The sequence below is a fragment of the Meles meles genome, chromosome 19 (genome assembly GCF_922984935.1).
Source record: "Meles meles chromosome 19, mMelMel3.1 paternal haplotype, whole genome shotgun sequence".
In the NCBI taxonomy this organism is placed as follows: domain Eukaryota; kingdom Metazoa; phylum Chordata; class Mammalia; order Carnivora; family Mustelidae; genus Meles; species Meles meles.
In genome coordinates, this window is record NC_060084.1 from 46,331,189 (window position 1) to 46,344,826 (window position 13,638).

At 53.9% G+C, this 13,638-nt stretch overlaps 2 protein-coding genes across 5 annotated transcripts; both read left to right on the forward strand.

Moving 5' to 3' along the window:
- Positions 1-951: 951 nt before the first annotated feature.
- On the forward strand, positions 952-3,910 carry MIA (MIA SH3 domain containing). Its single transcript, XM_045989004.1, has 4 exons — positions 952-2,644; positions 2,722-2,855; positions 3,347-3,457; positions 3,793-3,910. The coding sequence occupies exons 1-4, from the start codon at positions 2,515-2,517 to the stop codon at positions 3,814-3,816; spliced, it is 399 nt and encodes a 132-aa protein (XP_045844960.1). The 5' UTR covers positions 952-2,514; the 3' UTR covers positions 3,817-3,910.
- A 748-nt stretch (positions 3,911-4,658) lies between these two features.
- On the forward strand, positions 4,659-13,581 carry RAB4B (RAB4B, member RAS oncogene family). Of its 4 annotated transcripts, none has more exons than XM_045989002.1 (8): positions 4,659-4,813; positions 5,975-6,055; positions 6,299-6,413; positions 7,799-7,861; positions 7,948-8,102; positions 9,141-9,236; positions 9,339-9,471; positions 13,212-13,581. In XM_045989002.1, exons 1-7 carry the CDS (start codon positions 4,798-4,800, stop codon positions 9,452-9,454), a joined length of 642 nt encoding a protein of 213 aa, XP_045844958.1. In that variant the 5' UTR covers positions 4,659-4,797; the 3' UTR covers positions 9,455-9,471; positions 13,212-13,581. The 4 variants fall into 4 exon arrangements, with proteins under 4 accessions (XP_045844958.1, XP_045844959.1, XP_045844957.1 ...); XM_045989001.1 differs by lacking the exons at positions 4,659-4,813; positions 13,212-13,581 and adding exons at positions 4,855-5,216; positions 10,560-11,167; XM_045988999.1 differs by lacking the exon at positions 4,659-4,813 and adding an exon at positions 4,861-5,216.
- The last annotated feature ends 57 nt before the right edge of the window (positions 13,582-13,638 follow it).

The window sequence follows — 13,638 nt, forward strand, 5'->3', positions numbered from 1 at the left end:
TTTTTCCTAACATGATAAGAGTGTCAAGAAAGAGATTTTTCTATGCCTTTTTTGAATCTTCAGAAAGAAATGCCTCTGTCATAGTGACAGGCCCCACAAACCCTGCTGGATACTTCAGGAAGAAAAGGAAGGGAACTGGATGCTCAGGAACTCATTGGAAAGATAGAAGGAGGGGTAGCTTGGGTTTGAGACACTTGAGTTGAGGTTTGTGGTCTCTGATTGAGCTTCAGTCCAACCTTCAGGAAGGAGTGGAAGTGCCCTTCCCACATGGGAAGCCACTGACCAGGAACAAAGGGTGTGGCCACTTCAAACAGCGCTAATCTTCCCTGCTGGCCACCCGCCGGGCAGGTGGCTGAACCACGCCCTCCAGTCCTGGTTGCAGGGGAGTCTAGGAAAAGGAATTTCTGACTGGACAGTGAACGTGACCCAGCTGAAGCTATGGGTAAGAAAGGAGATCAAAGGAGGGACCTTCAGCAGTCTGTTACACACCTGATCTGGAAAAAACTTTTTTTTTAAAGATTTTATTTATTTTTTTGAGAGAGAATGGGGAGAGGGCACAGAGGGAGAGGGACAAGCGGACTCCCAGCTGAGCAGGGAGCCCGAGTTGGGGCTCGATCTCAGAGTCCTGAGATCAGGAGCTGAATGAAATCAGATGCTTAACGAGGCACCCCTGGCAAATTTTTTAATGGACTAAAAAATACATATATGTGTTGTTTAAGACTCTCACGCCATGCACATAGAAAAATGAGATCATTTGCCAGAAGTAGAAAATTGACCACAGAAATGAGTTTCTGAAGCCAATGTTCAGTACTGTCTGGTCTTCGTCTGTGGAGGCTCTAACCCCAAGCCTGCTCCTGTTTTTGTCTGCTCTTTTCTATTAAAGAGGAACATCAGCATTTGCAGTGATAAAGACTTAACAGCACCAAATACAGTCTCTCTCCTTTAGGACCTGAAAGACTGAAGGGAGAAAGGAATTGTCTCCACTAAGAGGCAAGTCTTTATTGCCGGTTGCAAATGGAAACATCTCGCCCACCACGCTGGCAACCACAGGTTCTGTGGTCAGTAGATCCTGATTTTTATTGTCTGCCCGGTGCACTCCCTAGCTGTTCCCCAGGAGCAGTGGATGTCCCAACTCCAAGTTTCATTTTCTTCCCGCGTAAGGGAAGAGTTCCTGTATGTTAGTACTTCAGTACTTCCTGTTGGTACACCCCACTACCCCAAACACACACCCACTGCTGCCAGGCACCTAGGAAACACTATAAACTCAGCAAAGAGTTGCCGAGTACCTACCGTTCTTGGCACAGGACACAGTGGTGAATGAAAACAGACAAGCCAACTGCAAATACTATGTTCTGATAAGACAGCTGGGGTGGTAGGGCTGGGAACAGTCCCAGCTGATCAAGGAAGGCCGATTATTGGACGTGACTTTGGAGCAGAGCGGTTTCTCCCGTCCAAGGTGACGGTGCAGGGTATTGGAGGGCACAGAGATGGCTGAGGTCCAGGCTCTGACCTTGATGAATTCTGCCCCACCCCTAAGCCCAATTTACTTTCCCCTCACAAAAGTTTGGACTTGAGGCCAAAGGTAAGAATGCTCGAGGATGGAAGATGCCACCCAGGAGAATGACCTGGGCACGGAGATCTATTGGAAAGTTTCAGAGGTTGAGACTTGAGTTCCAATCCCCCTTCCCCCACTTTCTCCTGACCTTGGGCAATGGACAGCTCCACAGCTCCACACTCTGACGGGTGTGGGCCTGGAGCCAGATCCTGTCTGGCCTTTCTGCTTCTGGCTCTAACCTTGAGCAAGTTTCTGAAGGCTCTCCCTGCCATTTTCATGGCGAGGGGTTATAACAGCCCTCTTAAGGTGATGCAGAGTGTCCATTTGAGTTAATAAGATAAAAAATTATGTGCTGAGTACTCTGACTTTGCTTTCCTGATCCCCATTTTATAGAGGAGTAGGCGAGGCTCTCAGAAAAATTGCTTAGCCCAGGTCACCCAGTCAGGAAGTGCCTTGGGAAGATAAATAGTGATTATGGGAGGGCATTACTAGCCTTGAGATCTAGCATAAAATACTTGGTCCTTGAGGGTGGGGTCTGTTTCTGGTGATCAAAAGGCTGTCTTGTTCTGTCCTCAAGCACAGGAAATTCCAAGGTAGTTTTCTGTACTAGCTCCCTGTTTCTGTTCATGGAAGGGGCCCAGGTACCCAAGCAGCCTCAAGAGAAGATGGAATTGAATATCTCAACCTGTATTGTTGGGGTGGGGGGTGGCTGGCACTTGGAGTGGCCTGGGCTGCTTTGGGCCTATCTGGGCATTTCCCTGGGCAGGCAGCCCTCACCCTATCCTTGAAATGGTTCTGGCTGGGTAGCAGCCTCTCCATGTTGTGGGCGAAATTTGGGACTGGTTAAGGGCGGAGACAGCACCGAGAACACAGGTTTCCTTGTGTTGCTGGAGAGAGGGAGGGCAGAAGGAAATTGGAGACCCCATTTCCCCCTCGATCACTTTCTTGCTCCGGAGCCCATGATGGCTGGGTCACCAGCGTTCCTCGGTGTTATCATTCTGCTGTCTACTTTCCTGGGGCCCAGTGTCGGGGGCCGCGCCATGCCCAAGCTGGCTGACCGCAAGCTGTGTGCTGATGAGGAATGCAGCTGTAAGAGCTGGGGACTGGGGGCTGGGGTGGCCAGCCGGTGTGGAGGGTGCTGTCATTCCCTTCTCTTCCTTCCCCAGACCCTATCTCCATGGCTGTGGCCCTTCAGGACTACGTGGCCCCCGACTGCCGTTTCCTGACCATACACAGGGGCCAAGTCGTGTATGTCTTCTCCAAGCTGAAGGGCCGAGGGCGGCTCTTCTGGGGAGGCAGTGTGAGTCTTCGGAGAACAGAGGAGGAAAGGATATGGGGGTGGGGTGGGAGTATGACCCAATTTTCCACCCAAAGGGAAAATTCGAGGGGGTGGACTGAAGTAGTTTGGCAGGGGTGAGGGGAGAGGAGGAGGTATTGTGATCTACTTGGTTTTTACCTTGTTGAGCAATCATGGGGCACCCACTATAGTGCCAGGCTCTGTTCCCGACCCTGAAGATTCAACAGTGAACGATCCCTTTTATTCTAATAGAAGGAGACAGGCCATCCAAAAATATCAGCAAATATGTGCTCCTCTGAGAATTAATACACATTGACTGGGTGGCTACTTCGGATGGTCGGGGAGGGCCACCATGTAGTGACTGTAAACTGAAGTCTGAGCGACAGGGATGAAGCCAACCATCTGGAGATCAGGAAGAAGAAAAGTGCTATGGTCTTCAGTAGGAATGAGTTTGCCATCTTCCCAGATCCTGGCTTTGAATTTTTCCTCTCCAGGTTCAGGGAGATTACTATGGAGATTTAGCTGCTCGCCTGGGCTATTTCCCCAGTAGTGTTGTACGTGAGGACCAGACCCTGAAACCTGGCAAAATGGATGTGAAGACAGATGTGAGTGTCTTGGGGGCTGGCGGGGATCCAGAGGGAGGACCCTGGGGTTGTGATAATGAGCAAAGATTCTCCTGCCTTTGGCTCCCTGGCAGTGTAGCTGTGTGCGCTGGGACAAAGTCCCTGCCTCAGTTTTCTCCTCTGTAAAATAGGGAGTGATTGTTAAGTCCTTGTCAGATTGAGGGGTGCAGAGATTAAGGGGCTCTGGCTAATCTGCATAGCACGCGTTTGGCCAAACCTGGCCCCTGCCGCCACAGCCTTTGCTAAAACCACTAGATCCTTTGTGGTGTGTGTGACCGCTGGTTTTCTCCCCACTGTTTTCCCTTTCTCTTTTTCAGAAATGGGATTTCTACTGCCAGTGAGCTCAGTCTACCACTGTCCCTGCTGTTTTTTTTCTTCCCGGCTTTATGCAAATATACCAGCCAAGTGCAAAATGCAGATCTCTGTGGTCTTAATGGGGGGGGGGGGGTAACAAAGAAAATGTTTCCCCAGGCTCCTGAATGTAGCCAGTCAGCCCCCTGACTGTGATAACGTCAGTGGTTGCTAGGCAGAGTTCCACTGACTAAAAGCTCTTCGCTCCATGCTGGGTACTGGAGGTGGGTTCCTAAGCTTAAATATCACACACAAGCAAATGCGAAGGCAGAATAACCTAAACGGCTCGGTTGCGGGTCGTAGTGTCCTCTCTAGACCAACGGGAGGGAGTTGGACTACTGGGAATGAGCCAATTGGACCATAAGGAAGACACATATCACAGAATACAGGCATCTGCAAAGGGAGATGGGAGGTTAGCCTGCGCGTATCCTCCCCACCCCCGAGTTTTCCTCTTTCTTGCCTTTGAGGTCAGAAAGAGCGCTCGCCAGCTCAAAATCTGCTGCTCTTCAGGGTCTTTCTGTCGATGCTGTCCACGCTCCCTTCTTTGCAGCTATGTCCCCGCCCCCAAGCCCACTCCTACCCAATCCGGAGTCTCGACTCTGCACCCGTACTCCTGACCAAATCCGTTTCTCAGCTCGGCAAAGCATCTCTGTACGGTCCCTTCCCACTAGCTCCGCCAATCGCTCGCCTTGGTCCCTCCCCCTTTGGCCCCTCCCTTCTCGCGCCGTCAATCCTCGCCTTTTGTCCCGCCTGCCGGCCGTCGAGCTCACCAATCCCTGCCTCTGGGAAGCGTGGCCTGGTATCCCGCAGCCCTAGCGGGTCGCGCCGTAAGGAGGTGGAGGCGGAAGTGGCGGCGCCGGCCCCGGGAGTAGGAAGGAGCCGGGGCTGCAGCCGGAGTGGAGCGGCTGCCAGCCGAGGAGCAGGCGCGGCCGCGGCGCCATATTGCGGCCCCAAGCGGCCGCGACCGAGTCATGGCCGAGACCTACGGTGAGGGTGGTGGGCCGAAGTCGGGGTTTGGGGTCTGGGCCCAGGGAGGATGCGGCCTTTGGGGAGTGGGGCGGGGCCTTATGTGCCAGGGGGCGGGGTCTGGCATGGGGCAGGGCCTAGTGGATGCTGGGAGGGGTTTAGTGGGTCCGAGGCTGAGCTCCATCGATTTGGGCGGAGCCTGAGGGTCTGGTGTGTGGGTTAAACCGGTCTGGGGCGGGATTTGAGGGAACCAGTCTTGACGGACCTGCGCAGGCCTTGAGGGAAAGGGTAGGTCTTAATGTGTCGGGGCGGAGCCTGAGTGGATGGGGTGGGGCTGACTTTATGAATGGCAGGGCTGGAGGATGGTGGGCTGGGAGAACCCCGAGGGGATGCTGTGGACCCTGGGACTGCTCTGGCTTGAGAGGTCTGCTGTGGGGTTGGGGATGAGATGTCCTTGAATTAAGTGGTGGGAGGGACTCGTGGCAAGGGCCGGGGCTTAAACTTGAGCGTGGGGGCAGAGGGAGGGATGGAGGAACCGAGAATTGAAAAATCTGGATGGATGGATGGATGGATGAAGAGGAGGAGGGAGGACAGGGTGCGGTAGAAACAGCACTAGTACGAGTAAGAAGGAGCTACGTTCCTTCAACAAGCAGGGAAAAGCCGAGAGAACAAGTGCAAAGATCCTGAGGTGGGAACCAGCTTGCCATTTTCAGGGAATAGACTGAAGGCCAGCATGGGGAGAGGTGAAGTCGTGAGGGGCAAGGGCAAGCCTATAGTCCTCGATAAGATGGCTTTCAAGAGGCTTTAACTAGGTAATAGCCAAACTTGAACTCTGGAGCCAGTAGACCTGGGCTCAAATCCCACCTCTGCCCAACTATGACATCTTGGGGAAGCCAGTTAACCTTTCTGGCCTCAGTTTCCTCATCTGGAAGATGGGGATACTTTTTAGTATCCTCCCTCATAGAGTTTTTCCGAGGAATAAGTGAGCTTGCAGTAGTGAAGAACTTTAGAACTGTGCCTGTTACGTGGTAAGCGCTGTGTAAGAATTGTCTGTGACCGTTGATTCTGTCGCTGTGTGTGTGTTTGTCCCCTTGTAACTGTGATGGTCTCTTGGCTTCCATTTTTTTGCCCTGTATCATTCTCTCCATATGGGTTTCCCTGATCTTGGCTCCATCTGCTCAGACTTCCTCTTCAAATTCCTGGTGATTGGCAGTGCAGGAACTGGCAAATCATGTCTCCTTCATCAGTTCATTGAGAATAAGTGTGAGTTTCTGGGAGTGGTCCTGGGAGCACTGAACTGTGGGCGTGGGCATGGCGGGGGCAGGGGCAGGGCTGGCCTTAGGTACAATTCCAGTGCTGGCTGCCTGGCCCTCGCCTTTGCTAGATCCTCCTTGAGCCTCAGTCACCCCAGCAACGAGAATGGTTTGGTACAGGCTGAGGAGGCCAGGGAGGACAGGGAATCTTTTGAACTCCTTGCATTGCCTCTTCTCTCCCTCCCACTCCCAGTCAAACAGGACTCCAACCACACAATCGGCGTGGAGTTTGGATCTCGGGTGGTCAACGTGGGTGGAAAGACTGTGAAGCTCCAGATTTGGGACACAGCTGGCCAGGAACGGTTTCGGTAGGTGGGCTGGGCTCCCAAGGGAGGGGGGCAGAGGAGAGAGGAGAGAAAATGAGAGAGCACGACAGGGAGAGAGAGAGAGGTGTGTGCAGTCACTTGGAGATCTGACACAGAGCCATTGAGAGGGCAGACAAGGCGGGAGGAGAGAGACAGAGACTTGAGTACAGATACCTATAGCCAGAGAGAGCAAGGGTCTTGGAGAGGGAACAGGGATAGCGAGGGAAAATGATGTTGAGAAAAAATCATAATGAAGGGACAGACCCACAGACCCTAGAGAGACTGCAGTTGATCGACCCATATGCTGGAGGGATGGAGACTTGTGCCCAGGGAGAGGCGCCCAGGGTGGGGGTGATGGGGAGAGGTGGAAAGGGAGAGACCAAAGAGAGGGAGACTGGAAAAGAGGTACACTCAGAAAGGGACAGAAAAAGACTGAGACTCAGAAGAAGAGCAAGGTAAGGGTGATAAAGAGACAGAGAAACAGGTCAGAGCCAGAGACAGGGAAGGTGAGACAAGCGAAGGCACAGAGATGGAGGTATGGATGTGTGTGGCAGAGGGGAGAGAACTGTGTAGGGCTCAGCACACAGTATGTCTTCAGGAAAGGTCTGCAGACAAGGTGGTCGATGCCTGGAAACCCCGAGTTGGAGAAACAGAAATGGAGAGAGGAGGGACATGAGGGAGTCGAGTAGTCCATGGAGAGGTGTGGCCCCAGGCCAGCACCAAATAGCTGCTAAGTTAATACTGGTGTGTTGATCCGCTGAGCAAGACAGACAGACAGAGGGCCAAGGGTATACGGCTTGCACTGGGCTTAATGCTTATGGAATGATTGCCCGAGTTCGAGGGGGACCCAGGTGACGCAGAGATGCAGGCCATTGGCCCGCCTGGGAACAGGGCCTCCCAGAGATGGGGCAGAAGAGGGACAAGCAGATGTCCTTGCAGAGCACTTGGTCAGGGCTGGGCAAAGGGGAGATGGCAGGAAATGAGGAATGAGCGAATACATGAGAAATCAAGAGCAAGGATGAGAGGACCAGAGCCAGAGCGACAGACAGAGATAGAGAGCCCTCGGGAATGAGAGAGGCACACATGTAAGAGAGAGATGGAAAGACACAGAGCAGTGAAGAGATACAGAAAGAGACACAGAGGGAGTCAAAGACAGGAAAACACTCCGACAAGAGGCAACAGACAGACCTCTAAGAGAGGCAGAGATTGAGGGAAACAAAGAGAGCAGCAGAGAAGGGAATTGTGCTGAGACCAGACCACTGCCAGCTTTGGGGGGATGGACCAGCAGTAAAGGGGGGTCTCCGAACCACCAGTCTCTCTCCGCAGAGGGGGGCAATCTCAGGGCAGACCCCAGCCTCGGGGGTGACTGGGTCCCCCTGGCCCCACAGGTCGGTGACGCGGAGTTACTACCGAGGTGCGGCTGGAGCCCTGCTGGTGTACGACATCACCAGGTGGGTGCACAGAGAGGGTGGGGTGGGGCCGGGCGGGACCCCCAGCCTGTGCCTGCCTCCCTTCCTCCTCTCTCCCTTCTCCTTAGCCGGGAGACGTACAACTCGCTGGCCGCTTGGCTGACGGACGCCCGCACGTTGGCCAGCCCCAACATCGTGGTCATCCTCTGTGGCAACAAGAAAGACCTGGACCCAGAGCGCGAGGTCACTTTCCTGGAGGCCTCTCGCTTTGCCCAGGAGAACGGTGAGGACCCTGTGGAGGGCCAGCGGGGGAGGGGGCCTCAGCAGAGAAGCGGGGGCTGTCCACTGGGGCCCATGGGCCTTCCGGCTGTCTGTGGCTATGCCTAGCAGGGCAGTGTGGACATTGAGAGGTCTGGGTTCAGATTCGAGTGTTGCCGCATGTCAGCTGTCTTTCCTTGCCTGAGGAGTGGGAATCACAGTGTTTCTGCCCGCGTAGTGCAGGCTGGTTTAGGGGATCGGTCCCTGGGGAGCCCTCAGCACTGCCTGGACAAGGCGGCGGGCCCTGGGTCAACAGCCGTCAACAAGTGCAGGCTGTTGGCGTAATGCGGAGGTCGCACACTCCGACAACCCGGGGAGACTGGCCTGTTTTGTGAGTAAGGGAGAGAGGACAGGGTGGACTCCAAGTTAGTAGGCAGTAGCCTTAGGGGCACGGACAGGACCGACAGCCACATCCAAAGGTGTGTGAGTGCAAACTCACTTGAAAACTTCTGTGTCGGCCAAACATCTACTAAGCTCAGGGTCTGTCCGTGTCCCTCCAGTTGGTAACCTCCAGGTTTGGAGGATGGTTTTTTACCATCCTAAAGATGTGGGCTGGAGTCCTGGCTCTTACTCTCTGTGAGGCCTTGTCATGTGGCTCAAGGGTGGACCATGGTGGGCCTGGGCCTGTCCTAGGCAGTGCTGGAAACATAGCTGTAAAGACACCCTGGGCCCAGCACTTGTGAGCTCACGGTCCAGTGGGTGGGGAAGGGAGTCAGGACACCCTTTCCAGAGAGGTCAGTGCTGGGATAGAGGAGGCACGGGGGCTGTGGGAGCCCAGGGGGCTAGGAGGGCACCTGATCATGCTGGGAGGTCAGGGAGGACTTTCTGGAGGAGGAGGTATGTAGGCCGGAACCACCAGGGGAGGGGGGCCCTCCATGGCAGGGCAGCAGCCTGAGCAAGGGCCTGGAGTGAAGGCAGAGGTGGAATGCTTGAGGAGCAGAATGAGAAGTGGCCAGTCAGAGTCAAGGGGAGGGTGGGGACTGACTGAGGCCCTGCCCCCCAGAGCTAATGTTCCTGGAGACTAGCGCCCTCACGGGTGAGAACGTGGAAGAGGCTTTCCTGAAGTGTGCCCGCACCATCCTGAACAAGATTGACTCAGGTGAGGCCCGTGACTGCCCAGAGTGGGAGTGGGAGCGGAAGGCAGGGCCCAGAGGTCTCCAGGGGACCAGTTCTGACCTCTCCCCTGCCCCCCAACTCCCAGGCGAGCTCGACCCCGAGAGGATGGGCTCGGGCATTCAGTACGGGGATGCCTCCCTCCGCCAGCTGCGGCAGCCTCGGAGCGCCCAGGCCGTCGCCCCTCAGCCATGTGGCTGCTGAGACGTGCACGGAGCCAGGTGGGAGCCTGGGGCCCTGGGACGGCAGGGGTAGGGTCCCAGCAGGGGGAAATACTGAACAGAGACAGAGACACAGAAAAGGAGAGGCCATGAGAGATAGTGAGAAAGAGGCAAAAACAGTCGAGTGAAAGGAGCCATCATCCTAGCCTTGGGGATGTCCTTTCCATCTTGCCACCAGCTCTCTGCCTGGGATCTCTGACCCACCCACGCCTAATTCAGCAAATATTTATTGAGTGTCCGCTGTGTGCCAGGTCCTGTTCAAGCAGTGGGCCAAACAGACAGTCCCTGCCCCTGTGGAGCCAACATGCTCTTGGGAGGAGACCGGCAATAAGCAAGACACATGAGAAAATGACATGGTAGTTAAGAAGATAAGAGCTGTGGAGAAAAATAAAGGGAAAGTCAGGGTGGGTGAGAGGTGAGCAGTGGAGATATTCCATGATGAGGGCAACCCTCACTGAAAAGGTGACATTTGACCAAAGACCTTAAGGAGGGGAATGGAGCAGGGGAGGGGAGTGGTGGTTCATATGGGTCCCTGGAGGATGAGTGTTCTAGGCAGAGAGAACAGCCAGTGCAAAGGGCCTGAGGTAGGGGCATGCCTGGCCTGGATCAGGAAGTCCATGGAGGCCAGTGTGGCTGGAGCAGAGTATGTGTGTGTGTTTGAGGCGGGGGGAGGGAGGTAGAAGATGAGGTTAGGTATGGGGGGAAACAGATCAGATAGGGCCTTGTTGTCTATGAGGAGGTTCTGGGTTGTACCCTGGGTTGGATGGGAGCAATGGGAGGGCTCTGAGCAGAGAAGGGACAGGACCTGATTCAGGTGTTCCCAGGATCCCTCTGGCCACATATAGAGGAGAGGAGGGGGTGGGCAGGAGTGGTTCCTGAGAGACCAGTGAGAGACCACTGCAGAGTCAAGCTGAGAGACAGTGGTGGACAGGATGGGGGGACAGGCAGAGGAGGGACTGAGACATGGCTAGGTTTGTTTCCTCCCTGGTCTCTGTAGTCTTGCCCCCTCTTGATGTAGCCCCTGGGTCTTTCTAAAGCACAAATCTGATCCTGTCCCTCCCCCGTTTAAAACCACCCATGGCTCCCAGGGTCCATGGGACAGAGCCGAAGCTTGTTGCCTGGTGTTTGCCCCGCCAGCCTCACCTGCCTCAACTCACACCTCTCCCCACCGCTCAGGCCGCTGCAGACACCCCGAAGTTCTTCCCGTTTCTCTGGGTCTTCGTTCATGCTGTTCCCTCTGTCAGAAACACTGTTCCTTCCCTCTCTTCCCTCCTCCCCCTCCTTCCCTTCCTCCAGGAAGCCATGCTTCCCCTATGCTTGGTCCACACTTCTTGCTGGGCTTGCAAGGTCCTACAGGATGAGGTCCCATCCCCACCCCTTCGAGAGTGTGTATGTCCTGCCAATTCGCCCTGTGCTTCACAACCCCCCGCCACACCCCCCACCGCCTCCCCTGCTTCCAGCCATTGGCGGCTCCAGGGTGGCTGTGGGGAAAAGTGCTCAGACCTTGGATATACTTGGAAGGTAGAGCCAACATGATTTCCTGATGAATGGATATGGCATTTGAGAGAGAGGAGTCAAGGGTGAGTGTTTTGGGCAGCCCTGTTTCCTTCCACCCCTGAATCTGCTGTGGCTCCACTGGGGCGTATCTGTCCTCCAAGCTCCTTTCTTTTTTCTTTTCTTTTCTTTTTTTAATTTTTTTATTTTATTTTTTTTTTTAAATTATCTATTTATTTGACAGAGAGAGATCACAGGTAGATAGAGAGGCAGGCAGAGAGAGAGGAGGAAGCAGGCTCCCTGCTGAGCAGAGAGCCCGATGCGGGACTCGATCCCAGGACCTGAGATCATGACCTGAGCCGAAGGCAGCGGCTTAACCCACTGAGCCACCCAGGCGCCCTCTTTTCTTTTTTTTAAAGATTTTATTTATTTATTTTATAGACAGAGATTACAAGTAGTCAGAGAGGCAGGCAGGGAGAGAGGAGAAAGCAGGCTCCCCGCTGAGCAGAGAGTCCGATGCAGGACTCGGTCCCAGGACCCTGAGACCATGACTTGAGCCGAAGGCAGAGGCTTTAACCCACTGAGGCACCCAGGTGCCCCTCCAACCTCCTTTCTTGCACCAACTGCCCCTTGTCATCTGGTCTTTGCCAGACCCTTGTCACCTTCCCACCTGGGGTCACTACCTCTAGCCGGCTGGTCTCACAGGTGCCCCCTACTTTTTAAAGCATTCAGTTCTGAACACTCAATCATTATTGTGTTTGTCTTCCCCATCTGAAAAGGGAAGGAGGTGACAGGTGAGAGATCCCAGACCCGGGTGCCTGGGTTTCAACTCTGACTCTGTCACTTCCTATCTTCACGACTCTGGGCAAATTATTTATGTATTTTTTTTTAAATTTAAAGATTTTTATTTACTTATTTGACAGAGAGATAGCACAGGTAAGCAGAGCGGCAGGCAGAGGGAGAGGGAGAAGCAGGCTGCCTCATCAGGCAGGGAGCCTGATGCGAGGTTTAATCCCAGGACCCAGGGATCATGACCTGAGCCGAAGGCAGCCGCTTAACCCACTGAGCTACTCACGTGCCCTGGGCAAATTATTTAGACACTCTGGGTTCTCCATTTTCTCACCTGTAAAATGGCGCTAATAATAGTACCTACCTCCTCTGGGTGTTGAGAAGATTAATTACATCAATTCATGTAGGTCCTTAGCACAGGGCCTGATGCTTACTAAAGACTTGAGAAATGAGGGCTGTTTATTTGAAAGAGCTGGGGCTTTGTAGGAATGGATGGGTGTGTGTTCTTCACCTGAGGGCTCAGTATGGCGTCCGTTTCAGGGTTTGCTCTCAGTGAATCAAATGTAATAAGATCGTGCTTTTTCAAACGTTGTTGACTGCACTCTGCAGGAGAAAATACATTTTAGACGTCTTGATCTGATACAGTTCCACACACATCAAAGCTGAAACATGTTTTTCTAGCACTAATGTTTTTGTTTTTGTTTTCAGTCGAGGTGAAATTCATACATTAGCCATGAAAACATCCCAAAACATTTTCGTTGCCCTAAGGAAACCCCGTACTCATTAAGCAGTCACTCCCCATTCCCCCCAGCCTCTGACACCCACCACTGCTTGGTGTCTCTAGGGACCAAATAGTCAGTATTATATATGATGCCCCTCTGGTATCTTCTATTGTATTCTGTTTCATTGAAACATTGGCCAAGGCCCATCACACTGATTTCCTAGCCCACTAATGCAGTGCTGCACACTGAAATCACCTGGAGAGCTTAAAAAAAGTCTGATGCCTGGGCCTCACCCCAGAGATTCTGAAGTGCTTTCCTGATTTCTAGAAGCTCTCAGGTAATCTATCGGTAGCTGAAGCAACAAGCACTAACCGGAGGTGTCCGCTCAGTTTGGAAAACACTGGAATGAGCCAGGGCAATCCAGGAACACAGAGGGACACAGAGATACAAAGCAGGGGTGGGGCATGAAATTTAGATACTGAGATACCCCTCTGCAGACTCCAGGGGTCAGCCCTCTGAGACAAATAGGGAGATGCAGGTACCCTCAGAGAGACAGCCCCAAATTACCGGCAGATGAGAAACACAAAATCGGACAGTGCAGAAACTCTGGAAAAGAGAGAAAGATATGGACAGATGGACACAGATAGGAAGGCAGGAAGATACCCAGAAATGAGACAGAGACACTAGCCAGGCAGACCCAGGGTCCCTTTAGTTCACCACACACTTTTTTTTCAGCTCATCCGTTCTCCAGGACCAGCCCTGCCCTTCGGGCCGGGGCCCAGACCCAGGCCCTGGGAGGCCAAGCCCCTCACCTGTCCTGGCCCCAGAGAAGCTGCCCCGCCACCTGTCCCCCTTCCCTGGCCTGGTGGGGCCTGGCTGAGGGGCAAGACTGAGCCATGGGGGAAGGGGGAATCCGTACCTGCTGCTGCTTCCTCTGTCTTGGCTAATCCCCGTCCCCCCAGGACCCCTAACCATACTCGAAGAGTTCCCAAAGCCTGAGACCAGGGCATTTGGCCCCAGCTCCCCGCCATTGCGAGTACGTGTTATTTATTGCCTGGAGGTCTGTCCAGTCCCCACCACCCCCATAAAGCATTGTTTACACCTGTGTCTTGGCCTCTCTTATTTTGGGGTGATGGGGAGGGAGGGGAGACAGAAGAGGTCC

Bases quoted from the DNA above. Each gene is read 5' to 3' on its own strand.
- MIA (XM_045989004.1), top strand. From the start codon at position 2,515: ATGATGGCTGGGTCACCAGCGTTCCTCGGTGTTATCATTCTGCTGTCT. The intron at 2,645-2,721 runs GTAAGAGCTGGG...TTCCTTCCCCAG, and splicing joins TGCTGATGAGGAATGCAGCT to ACCCTATCTCCATGGCTGTG. The intron at 2,856-3,346 runs GTGAGTCTTCGG...TTTCCTCTCCAG, and splicing joins GGCTCTTCTGGGGAGGCAGT to GTTCAGGGAGATTACTATGG.
- RAB4B (XM_045989001.1), top strand. From the start codon at position 5,135: ATGAATGGCAGGGCTGGAGGATGGTGGGCTGGGAGAACCCCGAGGGGA. The intron at 5,217-5,974 runs GTCTGCTGTGGG...CCATCTGCTCAG, and splicing joins GGACTGCTCTGGCTTGAGAG to ACTTCCTCTTCAAATTCCTG. The intron at 7,862-7,947 runs GTGGGTGCACAG...CCTTCTCCTTAG, and splicing joins CTGGTGTACGACATCACCAG to CCGGGAGACGTACAACTCGC.